This window comes from Stegastes partitus, unplaced genomic scaffold (genome assembly GCF_000690725.1).
Source record: "Stegastes partitus isolate 25-593 unplaced genomic scaffold, Stegastes_partitus-1.0.2 Scaffold419, whole genome shotgun sequence".
Classification (NCBI taxonomy): Eukaryota; Metazoa; Chordata; class Actinopteri; family Pomacentridae; genus Stegastes; species Stegastes partitus.
Genome location: NW_007578150.1, coordinates 288395 through 302492, shown reverse-complemented (window position 1 = coordinate 302492; position 14098 = coordinate 288395). Strand labels below are relative to the sequence as shown.

At 41.1% G+C, this 14098-nt stretch overlaps 1 protein-coding gene across 4 annotated transcripts in view; it reads left to right on the top strand.

The window, feature by feature from the left end:
- edc4 (enhancer of mRNA decapping 4) overlaps positions 1 to 14098 on the top strand; it is a 42771-nt gene that overhangs the window by 17371 nt on the left and 11302 nt on the right. For all 4 annotated transcript variants that reach the window (XM_008285849.1, XM_008285847.1, XM_008285846.1 and 1 more), the window contains exons 19-27: positions 603 to 833; positions 2722 to 2823; positions 3028 to 3171; positions 5089 to 5125; positions 6059 to 6206; positions 6453 to 6608; positions 8103 to 8218; positions 8301 to 8466; positions 12678 to 12864. In XM_008285849.1, the coding sequence (XP_008284071.1) occupies positions 603 to 833; positions 2722 to 2823; positions 3028 to 3171; positions 5089 to 5125; positions 6059 to 6206; positions 6453 to 6608; positions 8103 to 8218; positions 8301 to 8466; positions 12678 to 12864 (1287 nt within the window). The remainder of the gene's footprint in view (positions 1 to 602; positions 834 to 2721; positions 2824 to 3027; positions 3172 to 5088; positions 5126 to 6058; positions 6207 to 6452; positions 6609 to 8102; positions 8219 to 8300; positions 8467 to 12677; positions 12865 to 14098) is intronic.

Here is a 14098-nt window from a genome sequence, read left to right as displayed (position 1 = left end):
GCGTTACTGAGTAGAAGATCAAGCTAAGAATATCTACAACAACAGCTGTCAGGAAGATGGGAAAATAGATAGAAAGCCTCAAGAACATTCTGTATGCATGTGTACAGAATGGTGTTAAGTAAAAACATGCAGAAATTAGAGACACTCAGTTTTCTTTTTAGACCTTCACGTTTTTCTGTTTGGATTTGATGAAGTTGGACTTGGTCATATTTAGTGCACGACACTGTATTCTTGATTCCATTGTAGTTTATTTTTATCCTCAAATTTATTCTGCCCTTTCAAATCTTGTTGAAAAGTGTCTTTTTATATTTTTCTGATTCGTTTCTTTGTTCTTGTGATGTTTCACGCACAGCATTTCATTGTTGAAAGATGCTGAACAAGTACACTTGCCTTGCATTGCCTAGAATTTGCAAAAAATGCAAACGAAACGATTCTATTTTGAAATGAAATGAAATGAGAAATACTTTATTCATCCCAGAAGGGAAATTCAATCCTGTAAAAGCTCACCTTTCTTTTTCTTTTTTTTTTTTTAAATCAATATAACATATATCTTTTTTTATTTTTTATTTTTATTTTTTTTTAATATCTATTTTCTGTCACAGCCTGTTGCCCCTTGAACTGGGAGGTGCAGACGGACCCGTCGGTGGTTCGGTGGAGTCCGAGCCCAGACTCAGCCACACTCCGTCTCTGCTGGAGAACGCTTTATCGCAGGAAAACCCGGGCGCAGGAGGAGGCTCCTCGGACGGCAGCGTTAGCCACACGCCCTGGCCGGCTGCCCCGGACATCACCAGGGAAACCAGGAACAGTCTCAGGGACAACGGTCTGGGAGACTGGTGAGTCGTCTGACGTGTACATACATGAAACATTCATTAGCAAACCGTGTTTTATTCTCTCTACAAAACATGCAAAGGGTGATCGAAAAGTAAAAATTAACAACCGTGTCCTGTGCAGCGATACACTGCTCCCAGTGCTCCTGCAACACCTGTACCACTCCTTTAAAGGTTGATTACGTGAACATGTCAAGCACCATCTGTGATCGCTGACGCCCAAATGTCTTGATGTCTGTTTGTAGATGCCAGGTGTTCTTTAACTGGAAGGTTCTACATCAGTGCTTGTCTGGTGGTGTTTGTCACTGATTTTCATGAAGTATGGCCAAACTAGGGCCGTCTTCTTACCCCGATTCCTTCCTCTACTACGCGGGTGTCCAATCCTGGTCCTCGAGGGCCGCAATCCTGCATGTTTTAGATGCTTCCCTCTTCCAAGACACCTGATTCAAATGATCAGAATCGTTATCAGGCTTCTGCAGAGCTTGATGATGAGCTGATCATTTCAATCAGGTGTGTTGGAAGAGGGAAACATCTAAAACATGCAGGATTGCGGCCCTCGAGGACCAGGATTCGACACCCCTGCTCTACTAGTATTAGTATGATCTCATCAAACCAGTGTTTCTTGAGGATCTTTTTTAAGCAAATTGTTTTTTTTCCCTGTTTTTTATGATTTATTTCATGAGAACTTGCTGCTTAGAAGATGTCCTCTCTACTTCTAGTCATGGTTGTTCTGTTCCCACAGAGGTTCAGGTCTCACAAGAATTAGTGAGTAAAAATGTGACAGGAGCAAAAAAGACTTTCCAGAAACTGCTGGTGGTTCAGAGAGTCAAAGCTGTTTTACCTTTGTTGTTTGAAGTAAAGGAAGGTCGGTACTTTACTAATCAGATTTTTCGTCATTGTCAGAACCGTGAGTACTGATTTTATATTTGAGTTGAAACACCTTACTTTTGTTTGTTGTCGTGATACTCTAGAGCTCTGAATGTTGCTCTCCCTCTTCTGCGTTTGTACCACCCTGCTTGTTGATGTTGCTCCCCAAATAAGTAAAAGACTCCACTTCCGCGAGCTTGTTGGCATCTAGTTTGCAGTAAAGCTCCTAAACTGTGTCAAGACAGCAGCCCTTCAGCTTGAATTTTATTTTGGGGAGGAACAAGAAGAAGTCACAGGGAGCCAAATCTAATAAGAGCGACGATTTTGTTGTTTTGGCCAAAAAACCCTCGAGTAATCAGCGCGTCTTCCTTCGGACGCCACAGGACGTTACAGTAAAACTCTGCCTCGATACTTCGACTCCGGGGAACTAAATCCTGCTGCACAACCTCGTGAATGTTGGAGAAAACAATGAACATGCTTTGAGATGTTTGCTCCGCTTTAGTTTGTGGTTCATGGAGAAATTGTAAATGTGCCACAAGAACATGTCGTGCTGTTGTTGCTGCAGTGTTTTGCAGTCACATAACATTTACTGCTTGTACATGTTACAAGCGTATGACCATGAGGCTTTCTGTGCGTGTATAATAACAATACATAATACTTACATAGAGCTTTTCAAGATGCTTTTAAACGTAGGCAAGAACACAAATGGAGAAAGGGACAAGTAGGAAAAAGGGTTTATGGGTTGTTGTAAAGATGTGTTTTTATGGATTTCTTGAATATGATGCTTTAGTGCGGTTAGTACCACCAACTGTCCCAGAACTTCTTGATCTGATAATGGGCCCATTACCTTGAATCAGCAGTTGCATAAGGTTTTCAGTTGTAAAGCAAAAGGTGATATAATATTGTTGTTGACATTTTCTTTAGGTTGTTTGTTGTTTAATGTCTGCACGGTGAAAATGATTCGTCTGAGGTTTTTAACTCGCCGCGTTGAATCGCTGTTATGATTTTTTTTTTCTGTCTGCTGCAGCTCAAGAGAGGAGCCGAAGGACAGGCACTTGAGCTCGCCTTACCACCGGCGCTCCTATCACCTCACGCAGAACGACAGCCAGGATGCCGGCGCCGAGCAGAGGTAACACAAGCTAACACAACGTCTCCTTGTTTGTTCAAATAAACAGACAAGTCTGTCACTCTAGACGGAGGACATCACGAAGCGTTGCACAACACGAATTCTGTAGTTGATGCTGCTGCTGTTGCTGCTTTCTGAGATGATTACAGAGCTGCTTCTCGGGAAGCCGCAGTGGTTTTACTGTTTACGTTTCTGCCTTTGACTCAGTGACCCTGACGACGAGGTGGCCAGTCTGGCGTCGTCCTCTGGAAACTGTGGCTCGCGCTCCTCTCACAGACTACCGGTTAAGGACTGGAAGACCTCACCGCGAGGCTCGCCAAAGCTCAAGAGGAAGATGAAGAAGGATGACAGGTGTGGTTTTATTTGATTGGGAATACCATGCAATTAAAAAAAAAAGTCATGATTTCAGTAGAGGCTGAACAGAATTCTTTGAAGCTTTGACGGTTGTGATGACAATCAACCCACAAGCTTTTCATGTGTAGTTTTGTTTTTTTTAATTCATGCATCCCCACAAAACCTCATAAAATAAGAAATAGCAATGCAACATTCTTAATTATGGATTAAATTCTTATTACACTAATTAAATAGATAGTTTTCTGCATCACTGCTCTAATCCAGCACTCCTTGTGGGACACCTATCCTAGAAAGATAAAACCAAGCAGCTGGAAACAGTCTCATGTCTGGAATTAACTTTAAAATTCGGGAAGATGATCTCCAAAAAAATCAAGTGCCAGATATCACAGATCTGGCACAAGTTTGGCAAACGACCTGAAAACTATGAGGAGCAGCAACCTGCACGCTACCAGCAGTGGCTCCATTTAATATAATTAGCATTGCATTCACCAAAACTTTTAATATATTTGATTGGGAATATTATGCAATTAAAAACATTCATGGTTTCAGCAGTAGAATCCTTGTAGTCAATGTCCACATCCTTGTAGTTTTGCATTATTTTGGTTTCACTTCTTTGTACATGCGTCACCACAAAGATCCCAAACAGCCCATGAAATACAAAAAAAGCATCAACATTTATTTATTTCTTTATTTGATTTATTTCAGACAAGCCACAGTATCATAAAGACAAAATAACACACACGAAAATTACAAAATGACAAACTCCAGACCCTAAAATAATGTCTAAAAACGAGTAGAATGACGTTTAACTTATTAGCTTCACGTCTGTACATCTCATATCTCGCTGCTTCCTGTTTGCATCCAACCTTATACTTGTACAGCTTTTAGGAAACCCCATGAACACCTTTACTTTTCCACATTATTATATTTGTCAAGCAGTCTTTTTGTGGATATTTTCTCAATTTAAAAAAAAAAAATAGTTTTGAGATCATCGTCCAGATTGTTCCATAAATTCAACCCACAAACATCTAATCTTCATGATGGTACGAGCAAATGGCTTTTTCTAAAATGTAGTTTTCCTCTTCATTCGTTGTTTCCAATTAGTTGGTTATTCTCAGATCAGAATATTTAATCTTAGTGAGAGTTTTGTGCGTCACTGCTCTGCTGTAATGTTTCAAACAGTGACGCATGACAGTCTTAAAGGTTATAACTATGCTAGAAAAAAACTAAAAAGAGAAAAACTGAAACATCTGAAATAAAACTCAGACAAGCGCCAGACGAGTTTGGCAAATGATTGGAAGACTGTTAAGAGCAGGAACTGCATGTTAATAAATATGGCTAATTGTAATATTATTGTCGTTAGGTTTGCCAAAACTTCAGATATTCACAGATAATATTTACCAAAGCTTCAAAGCCAAACAAACGGTGTCCAGGACAACCCGAGATTTACACAGAAACTAGTTCAGATGACATGACATTTAGAGAAACCCTTAATCCGGATCGTCTTGTAACAAAACTCACCAACGTGTGAGCAACCGAAGCAGTTGAACGTCTAAACAAACCATTAAATCATTCGTTTCTCTTCATCTGTTTACACACACAGTCTGTAACGCTCTCCACAAACAGGGATGCCTCTTTTGGTGTATTGTTCTGGCAGAAGAACGTGTTTATTTAACTAAAGCGACTGCGGTTTTATGCGCTCATCTGACAAATGCTTCGGCAATCCTTCAGTCTGTCCATTCAGCACAATTAAATTCAGCAGCCGAAGCCAGACTTTAATGTACATTCTGTGTCGTAAAATGATCCGTCCAATGAATCAGAATAGGATTTCATTAAATGCACTTTAAATAATACGTACCGCCTGATTGATTGTTACAGTTCGAGGTGTTTAAACTCGGTTTCTTCTCTCTGCAGTGAGTCGTCTCAGTCCAGACAAATGGATTCTGCTCAGGTAATTTGCTCCCTGAAAAACTTTCCATCCTCCTTTGGTTCTTTATGTGCGTTACAGTATTTGTATGAATGGTTAAGGAGGGGGAAGAAAAAAACCCCTTTTGTATCTCTGAATGACTCATTCTGTTGGAAACAAATTGAGCCTTATCAGCACTCGAGCGCCCTGCACGCCTATTGTAAGCGCACACAGGTGCTTTCACTTGTTTTGCCCGATAAGGCGTCTTTTCAGGAGTTGTTCGGACTGAGTTTTATAGACTTTTTTTTCCCACAGAGGACATTTTAACGTGTCACAGGAGGAAAGGCACGTGTATAAATATTAAAATTAACGATGGCCGAATCGCATTTTTAATTAATTGACATCACGGTGTAGAAAACTGTTTTCATTTTTGTGTTAAAGACTTTTTTTTTTTTTGGAAGTTCTTGTCAAAAATGCTGAATTAAGTTGACCACGATTCAATGTTGAAAAAAAGACTTCCAAGACGAGTGAATAGTTTTTATCGGCATCGTCGCTGCTTTAGTTTCATGGTCCTGATGTTGTGCATGCTGGTTTATTGTTGAAGTGTCATGGCTCCCTTTAATGGAGCAGAGCCAACGTTAATGTTCATATTAACACGTGTGGTTTTCCTACATCGCAAAGTTTTTGTTACACACTTTGACCAAATATATAAAAAACAGAGTTATTGAAAAGACCTTTATGCGCCTTTTCAAGTTTCTAACATGTCAGCAAACAATTATCTATGTATTCTAATAAATGTTTATAATTTATATTTTCTATAACTCACTTTCAGTCCATTCAGCTGTTAGTGCCCAAGATACGAACGTTTCCTGATAGCTTCTTGTCTTGTGATCTGCAGAACTTTATTTATTTTTTTAACGTTTTTGATTAGAGTTCAGTCTTTGTTGCTTCACCTTCTCTCTCTCCATCTGCTCCCAGTTTAATGCAGAGGTGCAGGATGAGTTGCTGATGCTGCTGCGTAGCCAGCAGAGGGAGTTAACTGAGCTGCGTGGACAGATTGAAACCATGCAGAGCTCCATTATGGTCCAGGTAGAGCACGTGCTGACCAACCACCAGGAACAAGAGCGTATCCTTCACTCATTAATTACTCACTTTGCATTTTTGGCTGTTTGTTTATTGTGCATTTCCACCTGCCGTGAAACTCCAGGCGAAAAACGTTGCACCGTTTAAGCCAAAAGTTGCAAAATATCTTTATTTTCAAACATCTTGTGAGCCGAACCTGTACGATGTTGTTGCTACGCTGAGCATGCATGTCTTGATGATGAGCCGTCTGCATGTCGTTCTTGTGAGCCTTGACCCGTCGCGACCGCAGGACGGAGACTAGAACGAGTTCTGGCGGAGAGTCAGAACCACCAGCAGCAGCTTCAGGAGCAGCTCAGCCAGCAGCTCAGTCACGCCCTCAGCTCGGCTCTGACCAACAGGATGGACAAAGTGCTGCGAGAGGAGCTCAAGAAAACAGTCCCACAAAGTAAGAAGGCACACGAACACACATTCATAATATATGATGAGACGCAGGCGTGTGTAATTCATAGAAGAAACGAGGGTCGACACATAGGGCACATTTTGGAAGAGTTCTGCTGATAGAGATTGAACTAGTTTCTCAGGATCAGGCCTTCCTAGTTGTGCCGAAATTCACCTTAAAATACCGGATGTCTGTTTAAATGTTATATCAGCCCTTTGAACTTGAAGCGGTTTCTGGGTTTCATTTGTTCCCATCACATTTTTACTCACTGTGGATTCATTTTTCACTGTTATATTTTTCTTTGGTAGCAGCACAACCGTGACTAGAAGAAGCGTACAGTGTCTCTCGTGCAGTATAAGCACCAAAATCATTTAAAAAGAAAGAGGTGATTTGCAGAGGCTGTGATGGAAATAGTTAAATATCTACAGTGTGTAGAGACAAAACGGGCACAAACAGGCACAAAATGACAAAAAAACAAGACACGGAGCAATAAAAACAAGACACAAAACAGAATAGAGACAAAAAACAACACAAAACAATAAAAACAAGGGTCAAAATGACCAAAACAAAACCACTGGAAGGTCAAAGATCAGAGTGTTTTTACATGTGCTGCTCTAATAAATGCTGTAATTTGGGCTAATTTTACAAACAAAACCCGCTGCTCTGAGATTCTGAGGGTTTATTTGTGGTCGAACTGATTCTAAAGAGACGAACGCAATAAGCAAAGTGACGACTGAACTGTAGTTCCTGAGGTCAGCCGCTCCCGCCTCCAGATGATGGTGGTGTTGCACCGTTTCATTATCTGTAGAGGAGGAGGAAGATTTTAGGATGAAGTCTGAGCAGTGTTTCAGCTTTCTCCTGTCCTTGGGCTTCTCTTCTCCAGTCTTTCTACCACCCACCTGCAAATTTATGTGTGTCGAAGGCACTTAAATTTCTTCTGAGTGACTCCTAAACATGCCTTGCAAGGTTCTGTGTTTTCTTTATCTGTTATATATTATATAATCAAAGCAGAAATGTTGTTGTGATTCATCTTTTATGTCTGGAAAGGTGAAAAAATTTAAGAGCGTATACTTTCCTTTGCTAATTACCAACTACGGCGTCCATTTAATAGACAAAGGGCTGAATCTGTGTTTAGACATAATGTAAAGAAAGAATGCTCAGAGTGAAGCAGCATCTTGAAACTGTGTTTAGCAGCAGTGAACAACAGTGCACGCCAGCCCGTACATCAATAAATTAGAGCGCTGCTTAATGCTTGAGATCATCCGAGGCGCAAGTAACATTAAATATAGCCGGAGCAGCTGAGGTGTGTTGGACTGAGACACTAGAATTAAGGAGACGTGTTTTCCTGCCTCACCTTCCCCGCCCTCTAATTTGAGGATGAGATGTTCCCGTCTGCCTTTTTTGTTTTGTTTCTTTCTTTTCTTCCTCTGGATCACACTCCTAATTATAGAGGAGTTCTCGCTAATCTGTCTTGTTAATTCTTTTTTTCTCCCTCTCCAGCGATCTCCAAGAGTCTGGAGCCGGTGACGGGTCAGCTGAGCAACACGATCGCCGCCAAACTGACCGCCGTGGAGGTCACCCTGAAGGACAACGTGGGCAAGGTGGTCAAATCCAAGGTAGGCGGCCCGACTCGCTTTCACCACCTGTCCCGTTGAATCTCCTCCTCGTACTCTGCTCACTCCGCTTCCTGTTTCCCAGAACACGACGGACGCGATCGGCCGAGCGGCGGCCGAGGCGATGCAGGGGCCGATCCAAGCGGCCTACAAAGACGCCTTTCAGAGCATCGTGCTGCCGGTTTTCGAAAGGGGCTGCCAGTCGATGTTTCAGCAGATCAACGACAGCTTCAAACAAGGAACGCAAGAATGTAAGGAAACCGAGTGTAGACTTTGGTTACGCTGGATGGGTGCGTTTTCTTACACTGTGTCGTGTTTTAAAGGCTCAAGAGTTTAATCATAAACTTGAGCAGGTTATTCTGAAGCCATTTGTTTTGCAAAACATATTTAGGAAAGGAAGTTCCATGTAGAAGCTGCTGCATTGATGTCTAACATACATCTTTGATCCTGTGTTTAAAACATACATAATGACCCACCGCAGCACACTTAACCTCATTAGCTGCCTTAAATGTGCTGATGCTGAAATTACACCACAGATAAAACACAAAAACATCAGGAAAAGTAATTTAGTACTATATGACAGAACAGGGAACTTATTATTTTCTTTTTAATTAGACAAACAGAAAGCGGTGACCGTGCCAATGCAAAACAGAGAAAGATGTGAAAAGAATCAAAAAAAAAAAACAAGAGGAAATTAAAATGTATCTGCATATGTTTTCATATTCTGTCTTTTATTATTTTATTTTTCATTTGGAAAAAGCATTAATTTAGTAGATTTAGTATCAGTGTTGTTGCAAGTAGTTAAACAAACAAACAAACAAACATTACCGTATGTTTTGGGAACCATTTTCCAGAGATTTCTAAATTATTTACAGTTAAACAGTTTCACCGTAGACAATACTGATAATAATAAATCAATGAGTAAAGGAAAATAAATAAAGAGTGAGTTGTTAGATGCAGTTAAGTAATGCAGACAATATTATATTCTCACTCAATTATTCTGTCAAATAAGCTCAAGTCAGTCGTAATAGATTTAAAGTACTCGGTCCACTTAGTCCAAATTTGAAAAAACTTTTCTTTTTGGACGTTGAGGGAGGATGACAGTCGCTTCACGTTGGTGTCTCGCACACTGCTGCTTAGAAAAAGGATGAAGCCCTGCAGAGATGAGTGCAGCAGTGATTTAGTGCACAGTTTAATTGGCCGCCTTTATGTTTCCTGCAGGAATTCGCTCGATAATTACAACTACTGTTGTTGATCTGCAAACTTTTGAACATCTTAGCAGCTTGCAGGAACATGACTTAAACTCGTCGGTGTGAACGCTGCAGTTGAATTCAGAGCAGAATTAAACGGTTGTCGCTGACTTCAATCACCTCGTCAAACTTCGATGGTGGAGAACGTTGAAATCACACTCGTTTGACGTATTTGAAGGCATGATTTAATTATGTTATCGACTACTTTCTCTGACCTGTAGGTCTGTGAATTCCTTGAACAAGTTGGACGCGGTTTGCATTTAGGAAACGTCTTTTGCAGACCTGCCTTGTGGTGTTTCTGGGACTTGCCCTGACTGTCGGCTAAAAGCAAAACAATGCAATATTTTGCTTTGTGCGTCTACTTTGTGGACAATCTGCGGCACTTGTTTGTTCTCGTTTTGTTACCGTGAAAGCTGCAGTGTGGTTATAAGAGAAGAAAAAACACACAAACTCATTGGAAATACAGCTTCTGTTATATTAAAACACTGTCAGTCCTAAAGTATTGCTACTAATAAAATAAGGTGAAGTATTGTTTTTAATAGCTGGATCTGGTGATCTAGTATCGGTGTATCGTGCGGCGCTACTTGAAAGTTTATGAACCCTCCCTTCAGGTTGTTCTGATGCCTCACAGTGGCTGTCGTCCCTCTGGAGACACTTTGCAGTGGTGCTCCCATCTTGCAGGTTGTTTCTGATGTCTTGCACCGAAATCAAGGCCTAATCTAATCTGGGAGTCTAATTAGGTAACGATCTCTGTGAGCATTCTCAGGGACGGCCTTTGTAATGACGCCTTTTTCAGAGCGAGCCGGCGCGCTGATGTGTTGATAAGCGGTCTGCTGCTTATTCGGAGATTGTGCTCCAAACCCGCCGCCTCTGGAAGCTGGATCTTTTTTTTTTTATTTTTAAATTTTCCAAGGTTGTCATAATGCGTGTGGAGGGGAGACGCACACAGTTAGCCAGCAGTAAATAAGGAGGCTGCCGCACCTCTCCTCCAATTTAAGTTTAATCCATTATCATATTCAGGGTTTAGTTTGTAAATACTGACTGCAGTTTAGCGAGAATAAGTTCTGCACTGATGTGTCGCTGCTATGTGAAGCTGTCAGATGGTGATTGAAGTGCACCACTCATCATGTTTGTGTACATCATGCAGGGCTTCCTCTAATTTTTAATAATCGTGGGCCAATTTTGAATTACAAGCAGTATGTTGAAGAAAACACCACAGGATTGATTTACAATAGTCTAATCTTAATACAAAGGTGCATGCTGGCAAACAAAATAATACCCCGAGTAAACGGAAAACCTTCAGCTTCCTGGTGCAGCGTTTTATTAACAGAGATAGGAGTTTAGAATTATATTTACTTTGGATAAAGATAATCTGTTAAAACCAGGGACGGAGTTGAGAATGCATTTGTGTTTGGGGGGAGAACAGTTTTTAATTAATTTTCATAAAACCGATCCATCTGTTCATTAAAACACGAGCAGAGAAAGTAAGGACAACATCTACGGTGTGTGATGAACGGGCAGTTTTATAAACAAAGAGTCCAAAACTGATGTTACGGTCGAACCTGAAGTTTATAGTTTACATCCAGGCTTCCCAGCGGAGTCGTTTGTCGCGTGTAACTTGAATTACATCGATGTTTTCTCTGCTGTTCGGTACATGAATTAGAATTATTTGGTCGGTGTATGTTGAGCTAAACTTAGGAAGCTGTTTTGCACAAAGGTGAGCCACAGTCGGAGTACGTATAAGCAAAGTCTCCGCTGACCACAGTGTCACCTGATGGCTTTATGGGTTTAAATAGTGGAGAAAACTAATTAAAATCCTTTATATGTAATTGGATTGCTAAAGTGTACGAGGGCTTACAGCAAACACGGGGACGCGACGCAGAGCTCGGAGTTGGTGAAGCTTAAGGAGCTGCAGAGTGCTAACTTATCGTCTAATTTATGCAGACTGTTCGCAGAGCAAAAGCTGGAACGCCACACTTCCGCTGTAATCGATGAAGCTGGTTAAACCGCTGAGATCTGTGCTGCAAGTGTAAAAATAGACCAATCTTCTACTCATATATATTTATATATATATAAGTTGTGTGCAGCCCTTTTCCACAGAAATGAGTCGGTATGTCTGTATTTGTTTCTGTTTGTTTTAAGAGCATTAATTTAACTCCATAGTTAATAACACCAACGGGTCTCAGCTTTATTATTTATTACAGTTACGGTAAAGTAGTATTTTATGTCGTTTTTGTAGGGTTTTATTCTCTAATGTGTGAATTATTGTATAGGGTCTTAACTAAAGCTATTTCCTAACACTTGTCATATTCTTTCTAACTGGAAAGCACTTTTAAACCGTAGTTTTAAATCTGCTTTATGACAATGAAATGCTGTTTAACCAGCATTTAACCAGAAGTGCAGTTAAAGTGCATTATATAATGTGTAGACACACTGGATATATAAATACAATAGCTGTAGATAATAGTGTAACGATGGATAAATGTAGACGTGAAGGTAACCAGCAGTATGAACAATGTAAACACTCCTATTAGCGACCAGCTGACGGTTGCTTAGTAACTTCTTCCCTTACAGAGCTACTGTAGTCTTTAGATGACATATTGGCCATATGATAATAAACTCTGTGAACTCTAGACGCAACAACTCGCTGTCTCTTTTTGCCAGAACCCTATGTGTATGTAGCCGCTAAAAACAAACAAGCAGCAACTATTATCTGTTATTTTAGATGTTTGTTATATGCATTACTATTATCATCTAAATCTGAGACTTTTGCCAAACAGGTGCTGCTAAAGACGAAGCGAATTCTTTATGTTTCCTGGTTTTAGTACAAGATGCATTTCTTGGGGTTGATGATTTAAATCATGAGCCAGCCAGTTGTTCCTGCTGGATTTACTGAGATCCTCCACGCAGCTCTTTGACGTCCAGTCTGGAGGTTGGATTTGATTAATTTTTCCTGAAGTCAGAGTCACACAGGCTACCTTCACCTATCGTGGCGTTCTTTTGGCGTCTTTGCCGCTACAGTGATGGCGACAGAACACATTGTCAGTGGGTTTGGTGTCACTGCAGCTCTTTTACATTATGCTGAGACACTGGATTCAGCCCTGATATGAGCAATATCACTCCTGAAGGTTGCGACTGTATTCCTGATGTGTTTGCTCGTCGAAGGGGAAGCTGAGATTTATATTTCTTTTTGTTGACTTTCATATCTGCAGACATCCAGCAGCTGGAGACTCACATGAAGAGCAGGAAGCAGAGAGAGCAGGAGACACGAGACCCGATGATCGGGCAGCTGCAGCAGATGATCGACAGCTTCCAGAGCTCCACCGATCAGCTGGCCAACAACATCACGGCCAACGTCCGGGCCGAAGTCCAGCACCAGATCCAGATGATGGTGGCAAAGTACGTGTCCTCATCACTCTGGTCATTGAGAAGCTAAAAGTGAAACAACAGTTGTAGAGACGACACACATCATCACAGTCTTGAGTTTCCAGTGACTCCTAGAATTTTCTACGAGGGAATCCTTAAAACGGTTGAGTCACAAAAATCCAATAATGCATTTTAGTTCTTTCATAGATTTATTACTGGTCTTTTGAGAACATGACAAAATCTGTTGGGTCAACAATTTGCACACAGAAACTGATGTTAAAAGTTCATCAAATTTTCCTCGTGGCATGACCTCTGAACTTCTCCTACGACCGGCTACAGCTGGTGACTCTTCTGAGTCAATTTAACTTCAACGCAAACACTGCAGCGGGAAAGTCTGTAGAGCTCAGCAACACTCTGGAAAAGCAAATCACTGCTGACCAGAAGCTTGTGGACGTCTGCCAAAAGTGCCTAATTGAGGTGAAAATGGCAAAGACCAAACATTACAACTGTTTTATGTGTATTTTTGACCCAGCAGATTTCCAGAAAATGTGTAATAAATCTATGAAACAAACAAAACTGTCCTTGGAAACTCAAAACTGCCACAATACACGTGCTCTTCACGATTTTAAATAGAACTTAATCTTCCCTGAACCGTTTGTTTTTCCTCCGTGCTCACCTTTCATTTAACATATTTCCCTGGCTTTATAAATACGGCACTGCTGTAGCTACACCTGCCTGCTTACTCTGGTTTCGGTTACACAATAGTGGCGTTTTATGAAACCCTAATGGTCCCGCACACCTTTGCGAGGTGCGATCAAACAGCTCAGAGGCTGTTGCTATTAAAATCAACAAGCGTATCTAATTTAAATTTGGCCATCATTCTCGTCTAAGTGGTCTCCTTGTGCAGCCGTGCAGCGCTCTCAGCACTTCTGCAACACTTGTAAAGCTTCCCTGAAAGTCCCGTTACGCAAACGTGTCAAGCACCATCTGCGGCGAGTGCTGAAGCTCCTGAACTGTGTCTAAACGGGGACCCTTCAACTTGGATTTAATTTTTGGGAACAAGATGGAGTCACAAAGGAGGCAAATCTGGCGAGTTGGGTTGGCGGAGAGCGGTGGGTTTTTTGTTGTTGTTGTGGCACAAAGAAAACAAAAACCTTGTTCATAATCACCGCACTCTGACACCTGTGGGATGATCACCAGATGCACAACCAGGGGAATGTTGAAGAAAATGATGCGGCTTGTCTGGTTTGAGAGATTTTGGCTCTTC